We start from the raw sequence: 24,466 nt of genomic DNA, 5'->3' as shown, positions 1-24,466 counted from the left end.
TGTAAGGACATATTGGCATCTAAACTGGACCTAAAAGGGGTGGAAGATGGCAACACGATCTCTTAGATGAAGGTGTAGGTAAGAGTAGCAGGAGAGGCTGTTTGATGCTTTAGACGATGTTCTGCGGGGAAACCTGGGACTTCCCATCCACCTTGTTTTACTGTTTATTGGAGAAATATTTATCTTGGTTTAACTAATGATTAGAGTGTGACTTTGTGCATGCATAATGATTGGACATTGTGTTATACAAGAGGTCTTTTTGGAACGATCTGTCGCATTTCAGTTGCAGAGGCAAAGAAATGCGTTATCTTTTGACATTTCCCTTTCTTCCTTATTGCTTTGAACCAATAGGATTTTCAGAGAACAATTGTATTTTAGGTGGAAATGTTCCTTGGGTCTAAACTCCGAATGATACCATCTGGCATTCAGTAATTTTGAGACATCCCCAAAGTAAAAGATTGTCGCCCATCTCTATGTGGAACGGGAAGTTGATTAACATGTTTATTTGCCTTGCTTTCAGGCTTCAAAGGCACATACTTACATAACATGTGTTGCCTCCTTCTGTGCTGTTGTAGCCTCTGCTGGCCTGTCTCAGTCTCTGTTCTTTAACCACTGCTGTCGTACAGAGGCCCAGACCAACATGAGCTGTGTTCCTTTTTCCCCTCTTTATCTTTTCATTTTCCTCCCACAACTCCCGTCTCTGATCCACTGCAGTGGAAGCAGCCGTTCATTTACTTTTTCAAGAAGGCACGCACACATCCCACAGTCCTAAAGTGGAGCGCTCGTGCCAATCATTCCAGATCTCGCACGTTTATTCGCACTTACTCTTATGTATTCACAACTATTCCCTTGTGAACACACGTTTCGTCATCATGCTTTTTGTTTGTCTCCTCATCTAATTATAGTAATTGACTTTTCTGAGCACTAAGGAGTCTTGATATGTTGCACAACGCCGGTTTTGAGAGCATGCCTCCGTTTGATCAGTCAAAAAGTCTGGGGTTAGAGAAAATGAGCCGGCAGATCACATTGGAGGATGTGTGTATCTTGGCACATTCTCGAACCGATTTCCCTCTGAGAGAATCAAACCAAAAAGAGGATGTCAGTGTTTTTAGGCCGCACACAGTCTTTCTGATCTTTAGATCTCCCTCCCCACCAACCTCTGGCCCCTCTGCCTTTGCATGTCATACATGTGACTGAACGCAGACTGCATGTTGGCCTAGTTTCCTCAGCGAGGTTGTCTTCGTCTCTTGCCAGCAGATACGACAAATTGATTTTCCTTTTTCTATTTCAGGCTGTTTATTTGCTTATAATCATTTTAGGAGTGAATCTGCACCAACTTTTTTCTGTTGACTGATGAAAATGGTCGAGTGAGTTCTTGGGGGCAACTTTGTAATTTTGGGATATGATTTGTGTAACATCAGCTTATTTTTTTTTTTTTTTAACTAAAGACAGAGGAAGCAATTTCTCTATAATTGGTCATGTCAAACATTATGTAACCCCCATAGAAATATGTACTTGAGCAAGAATTAAAGACCCATTTTGTACTCTGCTCTTTAACAAATATGATATCTGCTGATAGTGCAAGTTTTGTTGTGAATTTTCTGCACTATTTCACGTACAGTCAAAAAATTAATCTATCACAGTCAGGCTATGTTTTTATGCTACCCTTCCCAAAATTTTATATCAAATATAATATATTCCTTTCCAAGCCGGTACTATTGAGCCCCACCTATTTGTAGTTTTGTCTTTTAACGGATTTTTCTGTGGAATTTAACTCCAAATTATTTACAGATAATTTGCCCATTCACTGTTGGTGAGTTTTTTCACAGGTCATATCTTAAATATTTGAAACAAAACACCGTACTCCATAACCCATTACACGTTCTAAATTGATTGTGTATATATAATGTATCTCGTATAATCAGTTTGCTGTGTGTGGTGTTGTTAGCTGTCAGGGTGAAAGCTAAAGGCTCCTTCATAGGTGAGGGTAATTTGCATGCAAATAACAATTTCCTAAAAGACCTTCTGTAATGAAAAATAGATGAAGAATGGAATCGGTGATCTAGCTACGCACCCTGACATCAGCTGCGTAGAAAACAGCTCCAACAGAAAGGCTTTCTTAGAGGAGTACGACTAAAAATGTAAAATAAAAATATTACCTCATTAAGATCTGTTTTATGTCTGAAATTGCTGTAAATCACTAACACTTTCAACACACTACAGGAATTAATGCATAAGAGACACATTCATATCAATACTGGTGAATTATTTAAATGAATATAGTCTTAAAGTGATTTGCGCCTGCATACTGACCCATCCTGCGTCGTGCATCCGTGCACCACGGTTTGTCCGAGTCTGACCCAGCAACCAAAGTAACAAGGGGCATCAAATTTTATTGTATTGTCTCCTGTCCCATCGCTAAATGACAAACTGTGTGCTGACTGCGTGTCTGCGTGGAATGTCATTGGAAAGAATGATGGAATAGTTGATAAGGTGAGATCAAAGAGTAGCAGTGATAAATGACTTTCAATTTACTGGCGCTCCTGTGAAACAGTGTCACATAAAATGCCACACCAACAAGGAAACCATTTGATCCAAGTAACCGCCTTAATAAAAACCTGAGGAGCAGCAAGGACCTCGTAAGTAATTTTATTTTAACATATCATGAGCTCATCATCCTTGAAGCTGATTCCAGCAGAATCCAGCTTGTAGGAGATGAGTATGATCACCTTCGTTGGTCAATATTCTTCTCATCTTGTTCATTATCCAATGTAAATACAATGTTTGCTTCCATGTTTGTTTGAAAAAGTAGCAGCTGGTCTGTCAAACCAGTAGAATAGTGTAGTGCATCAACAATTCATTCAGGAGGTCAAAAAGAAACTAAGAGGCGCTGCAGGCCCCTCTAGCCTCAGTAAAGGTCAACGTTGATGATTCAAAAGTAACGGACCAAAAATGCCATCCATGAGAGAATTTACAATCTGCTTTGCTGCTTCAGTACCTGAACACCTTACTGGAATTGATTGAACTGTAAATTTTGCAGGACAAAAAACTGGACATTGAGCTCATGCTCATTTGGTTACACGGTTAAATAAAGGTCCAAAATTTCTCTCAAGGGCTTAAAAACAAGACTTTCAAATTATCTTGGTAAAAATCTGGCCTTAAATTCTATTGAGATGCTATTCATGCTCCAAAACTGGTAAAACTTGTTTTGAATTATTCAAGAGTAACAAAAAAAAAAAAAACGAAAAAATATATAAAGGAGAAATACTTTGCCACAACTCTGTACATTTGTCTGCTTAATATTTATGATGATTGACCTCCATGTCAACAGGAACGGAAAACTATTATTTTGTCAACTAACCAGAACTTATCTCAGTAATTGGGCTGCTTGTAAAAAAAAAACCTTGGGAGTTCTTGCTCCTACTTCTATTTTGAATGGGCCGTGTGGAAAAAAGGCTTTTTGGCAGAAAAATAATTAAAAAAAAAACTCCTGAATACCTGCAATGACAGCAAACCCCCGAGGCAGTCATTGTTACTTGGTTTACATCTCCAAGACTCCAGCAGAGGTGTACATGCTAAAAAAAGACGGAAAAATAATGCTTCCTGTGGAGGGGAGCATTTCAGGCAAGTTTGGAGATTGTACCACAATAACTTTAGGTGTATTTTTCCTGAGTTGGATGCGATTCCCTGGGGAAGAACCTGACAATTTTCTGCCTTTGTGGAAGTCAGCAGGGAATAATGAAGATTGGAGCTGCAGAAAAAGGTACTGGCAAAAGGCCTTTCGGTTCACTGTAGCATTTTTATGAGGATGATTTGAGAATATTACTGGTTCTATTGAAGAAAAGAGGAAACAAACCACAGGGCATGTTGATTTTTTTGATTCTTTTATTTTCATTTTAGCATAAAATAGCTATTCTGTGGTTCCCTATTTAAAAAAAAAAAAAGAAAACTGAAATGAGTTGGATATTTATGTATACTCTGAGCAACCCTCAATGTAGGCAAGTGTGAGAAGTGTCACACACTGATGACTTTCACGAAAACGTGTTATGGAACCTCAGCGGGGGAGAAAATATAAACTCCAGACATGCACTGAAATTTATCCTCCTGCTGTGATGACACTGAATCTAATCTAATCTAAGTCTGGGCGCTGGAGATTACACACCATTAAATGAGCAGGGTGAGGTGAGCAGCAGCAGCAAGTGAATCAGACTTATAGTATAACATTGCCATATGTGCTAAAACGTCAAGACTGTTGCATAAATGCAGAGAAAAAGAGAGAGTGAGCACATATAAGGGGGAGGAAAACTAAGGTAAAGGAGACAAACAAATTAAGACCGAGAAGTCAGTCAATGTCATGTTTGACTGATGGCTAAAGTAATTGAGCAAAGCAAGACAGAAAAAAAACAAGAAGGGAATGGAGAGGCTTGCCTACAGTAAACATTAAAGGAAGTAATAAGCCAACCATCAGGCAGTTGTTGTGGTAATAGGAGCTGAGGGGAAAGGACGACTTGTGGTGGTTGGATATCTCACTCAGTTTCTCCGGGCTATAAACCAACTGGGAGGCGGAGGAGGCAACAAAAAAAAAACGAAAAAAAAAAAAAAAAAACCAAGCAATAGAATAATATATTACTAACAGGAACTGAGGCAGAAGATGAATATGAGTAAGAAAATGGATGAATGGTTTTTATGATTTCTAAGCTCGGAGAATCTGAGGTGTTGAAGAAACACAGAGGCACATAAGTAGAAAACTGCATTGTAATAAAAAGAACCCATCAAACACTTAGTTTCCCACTTTGTCAGTGTCATGGCTTCCTCTTTGGCACCTGCTGCTATTATTGCTCCTGTTCCAGCTGTGTGCAACGTGTACGCTGAGCTTATTCTCTCCTCGCACCTTCACAGGTATTGAAGTGCTTTACAAAGAAAAATTCATGGTTCTTTGGAGCTAAATATGTTGCACAAATCTAGAGTAAAGTTATCAGAGCAAAGAATTGGAAGTGAATGGTCTGTTTAATGCTGAGCCACAAAACTTAAGGACTCCATTAAAAAGGCTGTTTGTCTTATTTAGTAAACCTATTATATGTCCGTTGCTTTGGGAAAAACCCTGGTGTCTTGAAGTATGTGGATGCAGCATTATTGTTATTTTCCTAATCTAGCATTTAATTACTATAATTGCTAAGTAATTCTAACACCTCAAAGTGATAAAAACCTTTTGTCCTTCCTTTGTAACAGCTTTCACTTCGAAGTGAAGTGAAAGATAAAGGTCAGAAAAGATTTTAGAGTTTCCAACAATCTGGAAACTCTAAGTAGGAATGGACAAGCAGGACAAGCAGTAATTCCAGTCTCTGTGAATCCCCAACTTGTAGTTGGTTTGTTCAAAAACTCATGATTGTGCGAGGAGGAGAACTGTCTCTTACAAGTCTGAGGCAATGATTCTCGACCTGTTTCTCCCCCCAGATGTCTTGGTGGACTGACAGATTGGGATCCTGGCTGCAGGAATGTGGGTGCTGCTCCAGTCTATTGTGGCAAACGGAGCTCAGCCAACAGGCAAAAACTCTGAGTTTACTGGTCTGTACATGCTGCAATCCTTGCCTGTGTTCATGAAATATGGATCACGACTGAAAAAGAAATTCTGGTTACATGTGAGCGGAATGAGCTTTCTGTGTGGAGTGAATGGCTTCAGGCTGAGGCAGGGAAAGGGGAGGTTTTAGTTGAGATGCTGCTTCCTTTCATTGAAAGGAGCAAGCTTCCTTGAATCAGGCGTCTGGTCAGGATACCACCACCAAGGTGGAAATCTAAAACCTGTGCCAGGGATGTTTTATCCCTTCTGGCTGGGGAACGCCTTGGTGTCCTACAGATTGAGCTAAAGATTGAATTCATGCTATTTCAGTAAAGAGTTCACACTTTAAAATCTAATTGACGAGGAATTCCCCTGGTACGGCTTTTAGATGAACTGTGCCGTAGGATTTCCTACGGCACAGTTAATGTGTGATTTTTCTGCTTTTTCAGTATTAAATTTGAGTATCTGGAACTTGTTTTGTTCTCTTGGAAAATGTTGCGGGAGAACATGGGCGGGTTTGTGTGTGTTGGGTCTTATCTTTCCTCTGAACTGAAGCGCCGTTGTCCCACCCAGTGGCCGGTCCACTGGGACCTGGAAAGGAACTGGCTGTGGCGTGCAGCCCTGTAAACTTTAATTCTTGATAAATGGAAATGTGTGTCACCTATTAGGAAATCTGCGCTCCTTTTTCCTCGTATTTAGTTTTAACTGGCAGATTAGTTTGAAGCATATTCTCATAAGATGAAATGTGACACAGGGAGGAGCCAGAATAAGGGATGCAGTTATCGATTCAAACGGTATTCAATCAACAAGAAGCCTATTATGTATAGATTTGTAACTGTAATGAAGCTCTAATTCCCAGGCATCATCTTGAGGTCTCAGTTGGAGCCTCTGTTGGATCAATGGAAAAGTTATTTAGGGGCGCACAGAAACTGTCAAGATTATTTCGTCTGAGCGCTCTCAGAGCGGACTGCTAGCAGCGGGGCCACTCGGTTCAGAAAGTCTTTCCCTCCGCTGAACGATGTGAACCCTGAATAAATTGTTTCAGTCAGAGAGCTGAAGTAAATGTCACAGCAGAGCTTAACAGCATGTCTCACACTTCTGTAAAAGCTAACTGTAAACAAAATGTGAAGAGACAGCCGGTTTATGGTAGTTCATGGTGTCAGGGGATTTGAAGGTCAACCTTTTGTTCTTCTTGAGTGCTACTTTTGATTTCCAGTAGCTTACTCTTTGAGGAAAACAATAATGTTTAATCTAGATGTGAAAGGTAATGGTGGATATAAAGGGGGAGGGTTATGTATTTTTTGACACATTGTGCCATTTTATAGCACAATCTAGTAATTGCTACCTTGTTATGAAAGGATTGAAGGATTCCACAAACATGCATGAAAGAATCAAAGCGACATTTCAGGTATGTTTTTGAAATAACATTCTAACTTGATATAGAGCGCAAAACCCCCAACTTTTCATCTTTTGTACATAAACTTTTCTAAATTGATCTAGGGGTTATACTTTAAGTAGTTTTTTATGATGTTTGTAGATTATGTATAGATACATGAGCAGCACTGTATGACTGTTATCAAAAACATGAAAATGTTTTGCCCTGGTTTGGTGAGGATTTACACCCTTTCCCCTTGATGCATGTTGTGTTTTCTGTTATTTTTTTCCTTCTGGGCCATCTGCATTTTGTACATCATGGCTTTTTAAATTTTGTTTTATAAATGTGGTTTAACAGTCATTATATTTAGCTCATTGTTATTTGTGAATTATAATATTCAAATACCCCATTTCATTAAGTTTAAATTACAATAATTGTCTACATGTCATAATTCTGCAGAACAATCCTATTCTTCCTTTTTTTAATACAGTGGACTTGTATTTAATTATAAGTTATTGCATTAATTTAATTGGTTCAGTCACCTAACCTTTAAAGAGCTTGTTCCCGAACTCAGCAGGTGTCTGCCGTCTGTTTTAAATTAGTTACCTTGACAACAGCTTTATTAACAATCACATTAGTTTTAATGAGATGAACTGCATGTAAGTACAGAGCTCCACCACAGCTATCTGCTGAATGACAAAGAGCCTTAAGATACAGAGCAAATTTCAGAAGAATTGGTTAAAATGTCCGGTTGGGAGGAAAGAATTAATAAAATGAAAAACCCAGGGCGCAAGAGCCTTTGAGCATTAGTGATGAGCACAGTGATGAGATGTCTCAGCAGGACCTTGCTTTACAATTCAGGCAGTTCAGCAAGTTGATAGCCTTTAAAATTCAATGACAGTATTTTTTTTTTTTGCTTCAAAAGCTTTGCTGCCAAATGCTTAAATCATTTTCTGATTCTATAAATATTAAAAATGTGAACTTTTAGGAAGTGCATGCTTTTTTTATTTTATCCTTTTTATTCTTACATAGCCAGCCATTTTTTATTATTATCAGTAATTAAAAATAATCTTAAGCAGCAAACACTTTAACACAATCCAGTTACTGGTTTCAGGGTATTGCAAGCTTTTAAAAAGTTGCTGATTCAAATTTCAACTGTGGTTCTCTTGGATTAAAGTTTTAATTTCTGCTGGACAAGGTGCCAAAGTAACAAAGGTTTTATATTTCTGTATGGAGCATAGGATAAAACATTTTCCACCATTCTCCTACCTGTCGCTGCCCACTGCCCTTCAGCTGTCTAAGACAAATTTGGCTTTTTGGAAATATGTACAGTCATGAAAAACACAATTAAAGTTAAAAGAGAGTTTTTACTTTTCCTGTTTCAAAAGTACAGCTGACAGGCTAACAAAATAAGACTGAATAAGCAGCTAGGCCGAATAATTTTCCCAGCTGAGGCTTCTTACACTTGTAACGCCCTACTAAAAGTAGAATGAAAAAATTATGACTAAATTTGGTAAGTTGGGCATTTTAAGTAGATCTATGCAGCAAAGTTAAAAGAAAAAAAGACAATGAATAAATGTTAGATATCATTTTATCTTTTGTAAATTATGGAATATTATTTTGGTATTGGGTACAATTATTGTTTATTAAAAAATAATAGTTAGCTTGCTGCAATGTAGCAAGTTGGCTTGTGATGTAATTTTTATTGTGCCCATTTTAAATTAGTGCTACTTCAAATACGATGTGGAGTTGGAGGAATTTTATTATTGGTATCCACAATGGACACCTTTTGAAGGTTTGCTTTCTGATAAAATGTTGAATTAGGTAATGTCAACTTTTTTTTTTTTTTTTTTTACTGTTACCCTAAAACAGGCAGAACAAAAATAAGGCTGATGACTTTTTCTTTCCTCTATGGGTGTGTAAAATGTCTTAAAATATTATAACTGTTGTAATTGACCATTTGACTTGGTATGGCTAGTCAAGGCAGTAAACGTCCTGGACAAATCTACGTGAGTGTAAATGAATGTCGCTTACAGTAGGTAGGATTGTTATAGTGGCTGCACACATTGATATTGCAAAGCAACATATTGTCCCTCTCTGCTGGCTGCATTGTGTCTTCTGTTGGTTTGTTTGTGTAATATTGGTGTAAATGAAGGGGTTATTTATTCATAGGGCTGCATCATATATTAATGGTTATGCAAAATGTGGAATTTCTGCTGCTGCTTAAACATACTAGGACTTCTATTGTTCAGTGCTAACCAGATAAGAAGTGCTTGTTGGTAAGGTTACGTAGATATGTTGCAATTCCTGACCTGAACTGCAAGTAGACGCCACCTTTAAGCCACTTTGTTTATCTTGTACGCTCTGCCTCCATCTTAAGGTCATCTTCCTGCAGCCTTGTACAGGCACTAAAAAGCTTCCCCAAAATCAATAGTTGTTTACGGAACAACCACACACAAAGGCTTGTAATCAATTTCCACTTTCCTCTTTAGAAGTTTGCAAATGAATCCTGGTATTCTTTGCTTTTGATTGCAAATGCATGGATTGTCTTTTATTTATGGAATCTGTTGAATAAATTATCAAGGATCTGTTTGACATTTAATTCCTGTTTTTTGTAACAGCAGCTCTGTCATATCAGTGGAGATCGGCTGTAAATTGAATGTAGGTTAACCTTTTGTGATGTGCTTTAAATTTTTTTTTTCTGACATCAGTATGCTTCACGTCGCTTTCTTTAATTACGTGACCTTATCGTTTAGACAAATCTAACCTCCACATTTAGTCGCAGGCTCAAAAACGGAAACTTTTATCAATGTCATGTGGACACACTTTGTTCGATATGTCATCTTGGCATCATGAAGACCAGGAACAATTTCCATCCCTTTTAACTAAATGACTCGAGCCATTTAGAAAATAGAGATAATGAGAGCTTCACCATTTTAGCCAATCTGTTATATTTGCTGAATTTATCTTCCTCCTTTTGTGTTTTTGTCATTCTTACAAGTAGCTAATGTTTTGTTAATATACAAGTGTTTTCATGATGGGAAGTTCATTCTGGACATAAGGGACTAAAAAGACTGTTTTAAAGACTTTGGCCTTCCTGTATGAAGAGCCACTACTGGAACACGGTCAGCCCTTTATGTGGTTTGAAGGATTTCTAAGTTTTAATGCACACAGCCAAATCCTTTCAACACACTGTTCCTGCAACATCATGTTCCAGGAACAGTTTGTGCCATAGTTTCGTAAAGTATTATTGTATTAAATTGTTCTAATTATAAAAATTGCTTAGACTCACATGGCGAAAAAAAAAATGAGAAGAAAAGTCTTTTTGATGCTGCTGTTTAAGTTTTTTTTTTTTTTTTAAAGGAGATAATTTGGAGCTGCTATGAGGTCCATTTGCCAAATTACTCAAATGTTCCGCATGTTTGAAAGCACATACATGTGCACTCTACTGTTCTCAGTGCTGAACAATTACTGGTTTTTTGTGCATGTTTTTTAAGTTTTCACAAGCTGTTAAATTCTTCAATTACTGGTTTTATTTTACTTCTATGAATAAATGTTGATCTTGTTTGGTATGTGACAAATGCATGGGGCAGTCTTTGATTCTTGTGCTATTTATATAATCTTGTTTTTCTTAACGAGAGCATTTTTGCAAAAACCCCACCTTATTTTGCACGTTAAGCAAAGACAAAAATTATAAAGTGACTTTTCTTTTACTTCCACCCTTTCTTTAAGATCTTTTTTCTTTCTTTTTCAATTTAGTTTATTATATTTCTTGTATTTTTTTTCTTTTTATGTTGATCCCACTTTTTTAAAATCTCTTTGTAGGATGTCACTTCTCACTTTCTCTCCCACTGGTCATTAAGTCAGTTATACTTCACCTCTTACTTCTTTTGCTTTGGGAATTGGAAGCAGTACCCTTATAATGGTCTAATCCTCTTAGCTCAGTGAAATTGCTCAACATTAACCCTCAAATGCCTTGCCCTAGGCTGCATACATTAACTGGTTTGCATACTTTCTCTTTTTTTTTTTTTTTTATCTTTTGATGCAAAATTGTCAAGCATTTTCTAATTGCAACTTCTCCCGCTTGTTGAATGTTACACTTGTAAAATGTGTCAATTCAGAACAGCTTGATTATATGTCCTGCAGAAAAGAGACATCTTTCAAACCAAATGTGTTGCCATGCATCAAAAAATGCTATTAAAGAGCCTCAAGTGTGTAAATATTTTTAATTAGCTAAGCGCACTTCAAAGTGTTCAGCTTATGAATATGCAAGGTTTTATTGTGGTGTTTTTGTTCCATCCGTTGACAGCCATCTGTCGGATGTCTTTGATGCACACCACATGTTTCCTGCTGTTCGAAATGCCAGCACAGGCTCACACTCGTTCACGCCTGCATACAGGTCTACTCAGTTTAATAAGTTTTAATACATGATGCATTCTAGCAGAGCTTTTTCAGAATTTTTAGATATTTTAATTTTCATGCTGTTGCAAGTATGACTTTCGATTTCGAAATTGCTGTTCAGAAATCTTTGTTGTATTTAAGTTTCAGGTGTTAAGTTTGAAATTGATACTAATGAAAGATATTGGTAATTTATAAAACACACACACGCACACACACACACACACACACACACACACACACACACACACACACACACACACACACACAAATGATTTTGGGATAATTCGGGAGAGGCCTTAAGATTTTAGCTTTTGGCTAGACAATTTTCTTCTTCATTCACCCTGACTTGTGACGAATCAGTCAAGAAATTAAGCAACCAGGCTAGAAAAAGATAACACTTTAGACTCTTTATTGGATAAAGTTTCAGGATCGGTGAGAAGTTTTTGAAATTAAAGTGTGAAGGACAGACGTGTATCTCGGCCTGAAGTAGGTTTTTTACCTTTTTCTTTCATGGAATATGAGATTTGGATGGAAATTTAAAATATTAACTTGATAATCCTTTAAGTATTTTAAACATAAGAACCTGTTTATATCCACTGCCTTTGTCACCTCTGCTCCAAATTTTTTTTTGAAATGACAAACAGGTCAGAAAAAATAACTTGAATGGTTTTGTTGGAGTTCATTGGTGTTGGAAGGTCACAGCTTTACATAAACCGGAGATTTAAAATTTGTCATAAAGTTTTCCTGCTTCATGCAATTTTTTTTATATTTTTTGAAGCAGCCCTATGCTGACATCTAACTGCAAATAGGTTATTATTTTTATTATCCCCTTTTCTCCCTTACATGTTGCCACTACTTCTCAGCTCAAAAGGTAAAATATTTCACATGTCAAATTCTCTCATGTTTCTTTAATGTCCTTCACGTTTCGCTCTCAGTTTTCCATCCGTGCAGTCTTCTGCTTCACTCTTTGACCGTTTCTACTTTTTTCTCACACTGAATGATTTCTGCTTATTGCACCTTAACTTAGTTTTTTTTTATCTCTGAAATTCTCCCTCTTTTGCCATGCTCTCTGCCTGTGTAGGCCTCAGGAAGTGGGTGTGCGCCGTGTGTTGAATTGGTTTAGGGGAGAGAGAGGTAAAGAGAGGAGGGGGAAGGGAGGATACTGATTAAAATAATAAACAGCTGTGTGATAGACTGGGGCTAGTGACCAGTGAGATCAAGAGCAACAGAGAGAAGGGGAGAGGATTCAGGATGCCAACTTGGAAGTTTGCTGGACCCTGAATTAGGTTGATTCTAAGGAAGTTTCTTCATCTCAGCTCAGCTACTTCTATTTTAACTTTTTTTTTCTACAGTCATCGAGGGTAATCAGCAGATCTCAGCCTCTAGAAGCCAGAAAGTCGGAGTCCTTGTACCAGATTGTGACGCAGAGCCTTTAGGCAGCTCGCTGCGAACATGTGTCTCCAACAAGAAGAAGAAGAAGGCATTCTTTGACTAAGTGGCCCAGCCATGGCAGTGATTAGGAGGGTGTGATGGAACGAGACCATACTGGAGTTTGAGACCTGACGGGCAGCTAGTGAGAGAGACGCTGAGGTAGCTGCTTGAGACTTCACTGAGGGGAAGAGAAAAAGCAGCCCATGTGCTTCTTTGTATCAATGACTCTCTTCTTGAAGGGCTTGCGGTTGCGTAGCTGGCAGGAATGAAGTGCTTTTTATCTCGATAATTGAGGACAACCGCCCCGGCCCTGCCCTGGATTGGACTGCTGGACATGGTGTAAACAGCTTCCTTCATGCCCAGAAGGGAAGTGGAGGCAGGGAAGCATAACAAGGTGGAAGGAGAAACGCCAGCCCCAAAAACCGCACAGGTTCACAGAAGCCGACTTGTTCCTCAAGAGACGAGTTATCTCCTCCCTGCAGACCTCCACCCAAGATTTCTTGGATTTCCCCCTTCGGTTTCAGTGCCTCATTCGTGGCCACAGGAAGTCAAGTGTCAGCCTCCAGCTGTGACTTTATTAAACCTCCAGTGGCACCAGTCGTCTTGAGGTCCAAGTCCCAGCATGACTGCAGGGCAACTCTAACCCTCTCCACTCAGCTGTATGCCCGCCAGAGGAGGATGCTACTACTGCCATGGGTTGGGATTGGGCGAGCACACACACCAGCACACGTACGCGAGTGCTGCCAAGTGTGTAAGTCTCCTGTTTCTGGACTGCAACCTGGATTAGACCCTCTGATGCTGAAGCTTTTCATAAACACAAAGTTTATTTCTCACGGGATCCAAGTTTGCTCAGATCTTGGAATTACTAATGATCTTATTCCTGACGTTGGAGGATTGTACTTTGGTAATAACCACTGGAGAACTTGCCAGATTGTTCTTGGTCTTTAATATTCTGCGGGCACTTTGACTGAGAAGATGTAGAGACTGCAGTGAGTGGGAGGAGCCACAGCACACTCTGAGAATGATTGGCTTGAACTTCAGTTTGCATGAGCTGCTTGGAAAGTTTGAACAGGTACACATCAATAAATAACTATTCTTTTATTTCACTCGAGTTTTGTGTTTAAGCAGTATTCACGTGAATTATCAAAACAAATTTTTCTTCTGTATATTTGCTGCATTGTGATTGTTATGATGGTCCAGCTGTCTATTGGACTTCTTAAGTGCAAAGTTGCCAATTTGAATCAAAATTAGACCTGCAATTTATTCACTTATTTATTGCCAATGTTATGATGGGGTATGGTCAATATTTCCATTTCCTGCTTTTGATGTCATTTAATGTTTAGTTTCTGGAGTGCTTAAATCTTGGATTAAAATCTAGTTTTATAGCTTTGGTTTTAATGCTTTGTTTTTCTTTTAAGTATATGTTTTTACATGTGGAACTTGTTTAAAATCAAGATTTTTACAAAAAGCACTGATATCTTGCCAGATTGCTACCACTGCATCCTTATGCCTGTAACACTTTCACATGCAAGTAAAATACTTTCCTTGTTTTGCTGATCTGAGACCATTTGTGGGGACTTAAAACTCTGTATGCTAGTCAGTAACTCGCTGATAACATTCATATAGTAGTAAACAGAGGCCAATTGTTGCTGACTTGATGACCCGTGGCACATAAATGTTTTTTTTTGCATCCGCGTGTGGAGAGAAAATGATCTGTCACTACATTGCGAGCCCCTCAGGAAGCACATTGACATACATAAACTCCTGCCTCCAAGTAGTCATTCACTGGGAGAAATGAAATTTAAAGGCTGCTTTGTAAATTAATATGTCTGCCTCTGCATGCCCTCACAGTCTGTGTTCTGTCTTGAGTCTTGAATTCATTTATGTGGTTGTGTGTGTGTGTGTAGTCGTCTTTTTATTTTATTTTTTATTTATTTTTATGTGGAAACTGAAGTGCAAAAGAAGAAGGAAAGGGAAGCACTTGGGTAATGACTTGAAACGTAGCCAGCTGGCTTTGTTGGAGGGCGTTTTTCTGTCTTTTACTTTAACTGTGTCCATCTAGCTTTCCATCACTCATCCTTAAGGTCTTTGTCTATGCATCTTCACCCCTGGTGTCTCATTGCTCTTCCCTTGACCTTTTAGAGTAGTGCCTTTTCTAGGTCATTATCTCTGTAGATCACATCAGTAGGATTGGTTAAATGTCTATTGATAATCAGTAAATTACAGCATGTTCGATTCAGTTAGTTTTGCGGGAGGTGTTTCTGGACTTTTTGTTTACTCACAAAAACAATTTAAGATTTTTGAAGTTCATTTTCCATGATTTTGTTCTTCTATGATGTGTGACAGTGCAGCCCAGGTAATCACAACTTTATAAACCCCCATACTTATGTTGGGGCCTTCATATTTCACAGCACATCTCTTTTTTCAGATTTTCAGTTTGAGACTCAAGGATCAGGTGTTCTGGTCTCTCAGATGTCTGTTTGGATCAGGTTCTGCAGTGAATCGTTGCCATGTCAACACCTTGGATGCTTTTACCAGTTGTTCTTATCTGGGCGTGCACATTGACTTGACTTTAATTGATGTTCTCACCAGGAGTATCATGATATTTTGTGTCAACAAGAATGAAGCAAAGTTGAGCTTTAGTAGTAGCTTGAGAAATGAAAAATCCCCATTTTGTTGTTTTTCACAAATGGAGTAAAGATTTAAAAAATCCCAAATTGTGGGATATGATCAGACATTTGTTGCTGATTTCCGCTGTTTTTTTGTAAAGCTCTAACTTCTGATGCCAACTGTTTCTGATTTCTCTTTAAGAACAGTAAACTACTACATTTGAAATAGTTAATAGCTTTAGTCCTGTGAGAGGGGATTAATTATTAATTTAAGAAGAAATCTGATAATCTGAAACAGTGCTTTATTCATTTAAGATTAAAACTGTTTGGCGAGTATATTAGCATTTGGGAAATTGTAGTTTACTTGTTGCAAACCTGAGAAACGGTACTTTTTCCATGCTTCCACAAATAATGGCTCAGTGCAAATGACATACAAGTATCAGCTAATGATTGGTAATTTCCCACTTACTGTCCATTATTAGCACTATAGTCCTCCAATGTAATGAGACCGTATGTCTCGTTGCTACTCCCTCTATCTACACTAATTTTGTCCCAAATCCAAATCTGCCTCAGTGCTCCAGGCAGTTCTACTGTCATCCACACTGCTTTTGGAGTCTTTATCTTCATTTGGGTTGAGCCAAGTTGAACGAGCTGAGGGGAGTCTCAGCTGAGAGAGAGAAAGGAAAATGGAGCAGTTTTACACATCTAAAAATAAAACGTTTGACAGAATCCTCTGCCTACGTCAGCCTCCCTTGTGGTTCAACATTTTCACACAAATGCTCTTTGAGTTCTGGTTGTGTAACGAATCTGCTCTGTTTAGCACATACTGTTGATTGTGATTGCGTGCTGCAAATGCACAGCATGAATAATAACCATTATGTTGCAAAAACCTGATCAAACATGCATGCATGCAGCCAAACCTTCTATAGAAACTTGCTTCTGGTCTGGGCTGACTTGCCAGTGCAGTAAAAGAGTAAATGTTAAACCTCTTGAACTCAGAGTCCCTTGTGAAACTTTTCTTCCCTCTGAAAATGTGTGCAGTGTCCCATAAACTCATTCGAGGCTAATCTGTGCATGAAAATCCAATATTATTGGCTTTGACAGTCTAGAGGTAGCTGCAAAATCCAATGTGGGGTAAAACGAAGAAAACTTTCTGCTTAATTATTAATTTTTTAATTGAGAAAATCTTTTTCTGTTTTGCAGGACATCCAGGCAGAAATTGATGCCCACAATGACATCTACAAGAGTGTGGATGGGAACAAATCGAAGATGGTCAAAGCTCTGGGCAACTCGGAGGAAGCTGTGTTCCTCCAGCATAGGCTAGACGACATGAACCAACGCTGGAGTGACCTCAAGGCCAAATCAGCCAACATCCGGTAATTAGAAAACCGTCCAACCCTCATTAAGGTAGTAGAAGAAAATGTCATGTCCATTCAGAAAGGCCTGTGCAGCCAAAATCCTACAGCCAGCTCCAAAAGACGCATCATCACAGAGCTATCAGACTCCGATTCATTGGTCAGCTGACTAGTAAATCATGTCGGTGACTAAATAAGTTAAAGTGAGAATTTTGTAACTAAATACCAAGGCAACAAGCACTTGCTGTCTACTGATAGCCAAATAGTTTCAGAGAATTCATTTTTTCTTTGACTCCTTGTGTGATGTTGTGCCTAGCAACCTCCAAATAAACAGTACACTGGGAAACAGGGTTAGTTAAAATGCTGCTTGGCTTGTTGTTTAGCATCCAAAGTTATTTTGCAGAAAGCATATTCATGATACTACTATAATTTAAACTATTATAGAATATGACAGAAACATAATTAATAACACAAATTCCTGAAAAAGTTTCCCATGTTGACACTGGTTCAGATGTTTTGTTGGAGTCAGACTGGTGATCTATAGGGTTTAGAGCACTTGGCTTTGTTTTCTATTTTTTTCCCCTACAGTGCCTTGCGGAAGTAATTTCTTGAACTGTACGCTTACATCCATTTTATCAGTGCATTTGAGAAAAGCACATAATTGTGAAGTGGAAAGAAAAAGATCCACAGTTTTGAAAATATCTTAAAAATGAAAACAGGAAATAAGTAGCATGTAGCATTTGTCCTCCAAATCAGTACTTTGTAGAAACGCTTTGCACTGCAGTTACCACTGCTGTTTGGTTGTGGTATGTCTCTAACAGCCTGTCATATCCAGCAAATGTTTGTTCTTTCTTCCTTTAAAATCGCTCAGCCTGGATGGAGAGCATCTGTGAACATCGGTTTTCCGCAGTACTCTCAGCAAAAGTTGGACTTTGGTCTAACAAACAGCGAAAGAGGCTCTTAGAGCATATTTTTTTTCTACCACCAAAGGCAGCATTTCTGAGCTAAACAATAGTTCTGTTAACAGATACAACCCATGACTCCTCTATAGTTACCTTTAGCCTAAAAAATATGAAAAATAATGCATAATTTTGTCTGTGGTACTCTGTTTTGGTCTTTTACATATAATCCAAATAAAACCCACTGTAATCGGGGTTTTCAGCATGACTGAACTTGAAAATGTTCAGCAAGAATAAATACTTTTCAAGGTGTAAATAAATCACTTTGCATCAGCTGCTGTGATTACGCACACCAGTGTGGCTCAAGGATGGATGGAAGTATGGCTTCTATTACCTCCCAAGGAAAAACCTGAATAAAATATGCCACTCTTTGTTCTGGTAGGTGAAGTTAAGCCAGCCTTATCCTTTTCATGTTTTTAAATGTCAAACTTAAGTAAAAAAAAAAAAGCTTTTTTTCTTCATTTAAAAAAAAAACCTAAACAAAGTTGTGCAGTATGCAAAATGCAAAAACCTTCCTGAAAGACCAGAGAGTCTTTTAGGAAGCTGTATAAACGCAAATAACTCTGTGCCAGCCACAAGTCTGGCATAAATAAAATGGATCATTAATGTGCACAAGTGTTGATGCTGAAGAAAGTGAGGGGAGAAGTGGAGATGACAGGAGCCAGATGGAGACGTTCAAAGTCCAAATGGAGGAGTGGGAAACGAAAGAAGCAGCACAGCAGAGCCACAGTTGCAGGCAGGAAATGTTAGAATGACTAAAGAGAAAAATAAAACCTGCTGGAGGTGATTCTGAATTTTGACCGGACTTAGTTCAGAAACATGAGACTAACTGAGTCTCATTTGCCTTCATGCATAGGAGGGGGGCATACAGTGCCTGATTGTGTATAATATACAGCCCATTATGGCTTAATTGCAGTAAATTTGTAATTAAAGGTAGCTTGTTGGGTAGCAATAGGAGCAACATTACGCTCAAAGGGGAGGAGAAAAAGAAGAATTGCTTCCCAGCATCCTTAATACACAGCTGCAAATTAAAGTGGGCTCCTGCCCACTCAGTACACCCAGCAGCTTCTATTCAATAAACAGGTTTAAGTCACCCACTGAAGTTTGCAAAATGTAAATCTAAACGGGCATCGAGGAAAACAGACACAGATCTATACTATAAATCTGTGCAGAATTGAAGCTTACATTTTTTACACTAAGTGAAGTGTTTTCGCTATTTATTTATTTCATTAAAATTATTTTAAGCCATTGTATTTAAGATTTAAATATGGCCAAAAGCGCTTTTTTTTTTTTTTTACTATTGAATCATATGAAAAGATGATTCAAAAATAGATCAACAACAGAGAACAACTGTACAAGATGAGAATCCAAGAATAGCATCAAAGAGAAAACTGTATCACAACTAAATCATGTGATGTTTGATGGCAGAGCCCACCTGGAGGCGAGTGCGGAGCGCTGGTCACGTCTTCTGGGCCTCCTCGAGGAGCTATGGCGGTGGATCTGCACGAAGGACGAGGAGCTGGCCAAACAGATGCCTGTCGGAGGGGATGTGCCCACTTTGCTGCAGCAGCAGAACCACTGCATGGTACGTACTCTCAATACGTCCCCGTTGCACTGTGCAGGATCTCTTTTTATCTGTATATTTTTGTTTTCTATAAAGCTCATGTTCTACACACTGAAGGGGCATTTCTGTCAGTTTAAACCCTCATCGTATTTCCAGCTATTGGGTTCTAAATTTTTAATGGTCACATGTCCTCTGGGGCCAAACCCAATATTGAGTGAGTCCTAACTAGCTTCTGTAAAAGAAAAGCAATATTACTCGCCACTGCCGTTCTCCCGGGGAAATTAGAGGTGCTTGTGTGCTGTCAATAGCATGCTCAGATCATTTTGTGCCTGGAAATAAAGACATTAGCTGCCTAAATTGGTCTGCATAGGTTATTTTATTAGTTACTCTATGCAGCACCTTACACAGCCTTTTGGTCACTTGGTAGATATCTTTAAGAAGCATCTGGGAAAAAAAAAACAAACAAAAAAACATTTAGTCTTAAATATGAACATATTTGTTTAGTAGTTTAGTAGAGAATTAAGTCACATTAAGATATAATTTTTATGAAATTATCAGTGTCGCAATGAATAGTCACTTATTTGTTACCCACAATAATTTAACACATTAAACATCCTAAAATGTAACAGACAATGTTGGAGGGAGTTGTAAGTTTGTCCTTCTATCTTTCATTTTTGTGACTCCAAAAGATCTTAAAAAATCTCCAAAGTTTACTTCTGGACAGCTGCAGTCAATGTTTCACCGAGATTATGTTGCATAAATGTATGTAATGCTTTTTACAGATCTTTAAAAGTGAGTGGGGAGAATCTCATTTTGGGAATTCTTACAGGCACAGTAACATCTCACTGAAATTCATACATTTACATCTAAATTCCAAATCATAACACTTCACCCACTTATTTAACCTTTTGAATTCCTAGAATTATTGTTGGCACTATTATGAATCATTTATGTTTATAAACTGTCAGCGCATGTAATTTTCTGACCCTTCTACGTCCTCCTCCATCCACTATTGATGTTCTGCACTGAATTATTTATTATAAATACCAAGTTTTACAAAAGTTATTGCAGAAGTAATTGCTTTCAGACAAATATTTTTACCCTCCAGCTACTGTTTAACCCCAATTGATTGAATTTATCCCTGATCTCTTTGCTTCTTCTGCTACTACTGATTCATATTTCTTTTTTCTGCAGACAAAAGTAGGAAGAAAGTAAAATAAAAGCCACCTTATGAATACTTTTCATGAATATTACAATTTCTAATGCTAATTTCAAACGATGAAAGAGAAAACCAAATTGATACTATTCAGTTTCCTAATATCCTTCTTATTCTAAATCCAAACTATCAAGATGAATAGAGGATGCCCTGTGGAGACGGTTTGCTCTTGTAGGCAGCAGATGATCAATTATTTGGCTGCTGTAGCGCCTGCTAAGTGTAGCATACTGATGATTTAATTGGGAATCATTAATAACAAGAAGAGCAGACCACTCATAAAATAATCTTTAAATTCAGTGATGTATTTTTGATTAAGCTGCATGACAGTCGGCTGAAGAAATACTGGTCTTTTTTGCATTTTTGCATAATAGATTGGTTATGAGCTAACAGATGTTGGGAATTAACTGAAAAGTATCTTATACTTGGTAGTTGACCCAAACTAAAAATTACTGACCACACAGTCCAATCTTTATGGACCTCTTTTTTTTCTCTCTCATATTTTTATGGGTTTCATTTCATTCACTCCTTTGTGCCCCATGTTATTTTTTTTCTTTTTGCCCTTTTTCTTTGTCCTCCTCATTTCTCTTTTCCTTTTTGTTACCCCCCCCCCACCTATTTGCGCATTCTTCTCCGGTTCCACACCTTTGAGGATGCAAAAATTGGAATAACCTGAGGAGGGAGGTTGAGGAAAGTTTAATTTTCGCACTTTGGAGTTTATATTTCCCCCTTGCTTTCTTCTCCGTTTTCCTAATAGGCTGGCCTGAGGTCTCGCTGACCCTTAGAAGGATGAGTAGAACAGAGAGCCGAGGCTTTGAGCAAGTCATGCTCTATTACTTGCCTGCACTGACAGGCACAGACTCGCAAAGCAACTGTACTCACAAACACGGTTTTTCACTCCAACTGCTCAGTCAGATGAACGGGGTTAGTCTGCATTGATGTATGGAAATCAGTATCAGCAAGGTAAGGACGGCTTAGAAGGGCTAAGTGGGGGAAAAAAAACCTATTTCGTCTTTTTTTTTTTTTTATTATTCTGGAAGGTTGGGGGAGATAAAAGAGAAGGGCTAAGCCACTTAGTCCAGCAGAGAGAGACGGATATTGCTGTTATTAAGGAATCGGAGGAAGGAAAAATCTGAGGGAGCACCGAGTTAGACCCAGAGTGGAAAGGTAGCATCAGACAGAAGCACTGTTAGATGAAAGGAAAATGGAAAATGATGTGTAAGTGAGGTGAAGAGCAGATGCATTTTCCACCTTTGTGTTTGTATTCAGCCCAATCTGACTCAAACACTGTTATTATAATCAAATTTGTCATGTTTTTGGCATTATGTTATCTTTCGAGTATGTGAGCAGGATGGAGCGGTGATTGTTTTCCTGTCATACATGAATTATTTCTGCGGTCTTTTGTAGTAGTTGTCTAAGGGTTATTGTCTGTTTGCTAAAATCCCATTAAAATACTGCAAATTCAGTTATCTAAAACAAAGTCCAACAGCTGAATAAACTCCTCACTCTATCTGAAAATTACTTGTTTTTTTTTCTTTTTTTCTATCACTCTTCCTTTTGCAACAGCTGGTCGCTTGTTTATGATGGTAGAACATTTACAGTCCAATTGTTTGAGAAAAAATTCCAGATGTTTCTGAGTTAATAAGAAAAGAAATGAAAATCTGAGCCAAGTTAATGTTTATAATCTTCTCATTATTGTGTTAATGTATTCTTATGTAGTTTTAAAGACCCTGCTTTAAGCAAGTAAGTTCTAAAAAAAATTGCTGCAGAGCACATCTTAATCATTGTGTCTCTATGACTGATTAGACCATTTCCACTTTAACCGACTGAATTACAGGAGCCTGAAATGGATTAGTGCCTTTATTCTCTCTTGGAAGAGTCCTTACCAGACTCATAGTTGTCTCTTTTTGGTTAACTTTTAATCGTTTTCACTTTATATATTTTTTTCAGATTTGTTTTACTTCTGCAGGGCGACAATATAATGGTATGCCAGTCAAACCTGCCTGGTGCATGAACAACAATACATTCATGTTGTTCCACATAATGTGGTTTTGTGAACAGATGCATAAAAAGACTCCAACATTAAAGCTACACAAATTAGTGTTGTTCAGTGATGTTCTGCCCTTGTAGATATTTTGATTTGATCAGACAGATTTCTTACTTTTACTTTGAGTTGTTATATAAAAAAAAGCTGTTGCTTTGTGACAACCTGGAGCTTTTTGGATAATGGGAAACATAAAGCAGCATATCAGGCTTTTTTTGTTTGTTTTTATTGTTGTTGTTCCTCAGATTTAATTTGTTTTGTGTTGCATTTGTTAAGAACCATAATTTGACGGCTCCTAAAAAGCAATTTATTGCTATCATGTTTCATCCATATCCAATTTGATGTGTTTTTGCGATCATTGTCCTGCTTGAACATCAGTTTTTGTCCAATTTTTAACTGCTGCTGCTTATTTGAGGTAAAGATGTTGGAATTTGGAGTTAGTTCTCCTTTAATGTTCTATCCATTTATGCAATGGAAAGGTTTCCTGTTTACAAGGACCAAGCCTGGAAGAGGTTGTTCCATCCGACATGTAAGAAAGAAAAATTTATATATCTTGTTTAAAACAACAACCACCTTTTTCAAGATAGCAGGAAATGCAAGGAGAAGGGAAGCTATTACATTTTCAGGCTGAATAACTCTGAGGCTCCCTCCTTATGAAACTGTACATGGATTCAAAAGGTAATTTAGCCCAGACAACACAAGCTCAAACATTTGCCTCCTCTAAATGGGAAGTCATCAGCGTCTTGTAATTTATTTGGATGCGAGCGAACCTCTGTTGCAGAGCCTGCTTGAATTTATGTAATTTCCTGCCCTTGAGTTAAGATACATTTATTTTAAAGTTGTTTTTTTTTTTCTGGAAAGAGGTGTCGTTGTTTGGTGTATAGCATGGGGGCTGAGATAGTGGGGATTTTGAGAGGAGGAAGAGGGATGTTTGGCAGAGCTCTGAAAGGAGCTGTGTGGTGATGTTATCTCATTGGCGCCACAGCACAGAGCGCATGGAGATAAGAGTTTGCGGCGACATTCAGGGAGAACGCTTACAATGACCTGTACACAAACGTTGGCGCACGTGCAAAATATCTCACCTGCAGGAATACACACAGACGCAACCAAGGTCAGCGTGACTTCTACTGACAAGATGTCTCTCAAGAGCATTACAGCACATTAGAAGTGTCATCTATTCCTCTGCTCTTTACAGATCATAGAGGTCTACACCACATCATGTTTTTTTTAAAAAAAACAAAAACAAAAGAAAAGGTATTCAGAAAAAAAGTTAATCTCTGATTTTATATTTAAAGTCAAAGCCTTGGTTTCTTCATGCATAAACAATATGGGGCTTATACCAATGTATATCAAATTAAAAGGTTTGATTTTGCAATACAAAGTGATTTCGTAGGCACCAGGGGTGCCATTAGTTTTAGCCCATCTACAGTTCACTTCTGCTGATACTATTACCATTCTGATACCAATGGTGGAGAAACACTCTGAAAAGAACACGAAGGAAAAAAATTCAGCTTTTTCCTACTTGGTAATTGACTTGAGGAAGTATATTTCTTTTCTTTATCCCAACTCATTATGAAGTGTTTAGGCTCCTAAAGCTATATTAAGAAAATAACACCGTATAGTACTGTTTTCAACCAAGGCTGAGATTGGGTTTGTAATTGTGTTGTGAATATTAGATAAAAACAACTTACTCATAAAGTGTAGAGTGTGTTTCCACTTCACAGCTCGTCTGTTTACACCTCTCCTGCTCTTCCTCACTCTCTTTTTTTGCTCACTTTCTGACTTACCTGCATATTATATCTGGCATGTAAATTTGTGGGAAGTCATTGGAATGGAGCAAACCATTTATTAGCAGAGATGATCTAATTTTTGAGTGCAGTGCTCTCTTCCAGCATGACGAACTGCGGGATTCTGTGTGAAATTGATGTTAGGGTGGTGTGAGCTTTAATTTAGGAGAA

The 24,466-nt window shown here is 38.1% G+C and overlaps 1 protein-coding gene across 6 annotated transcripts in view; it reads left to right on the top strand.

Annotated features, from left to right (window-relative positions):
• Window positions 1-24,466, top strand: part of utrn (utrophin) — a 183,611-nt gene that overhangs the window by 91,470 nt on the left and 67,675 nt on the right. For all 6 annotated transcript variants that reach the window (XM_088002105.1, XM_088002104.1, XM_088002106.1 and 3 more), the window contains 2 exons: window positions 16,577-16,749; window positions 19,116-19,272. In XM_088002105.1, the coding sequence (XP_087858231.1) occupies window positions 16,577-16,749; window positions 19,116-19,272 (330 nt within the window). The remainder of the gene's footprint in view (window positions 1-16,576; window positions 16,750-19,115; window positions 19,273-24,466) is intronic.

This window comes from Poecilia mexicana, unplaced genomic scaffold, assembly GCF_051168715.1.
Source record: "Poecilia mexicana isolate PSO_F unplaced genomic scaffold, ASM5116871v1 scaffold_21, whole genome shotgun sequence".
In the NCBI taxonomy this organism is placed as follows: domain Eukaryota; kingdom Metazoa; phylum Chordata; class Actinopteri; order Cyprinodontiformes; family Poeciliidae; genus Poecilia; species Poecilia mexicana.
This window is presented reverse-complemented; position numbering and strand designations above follow the sequence as displayed.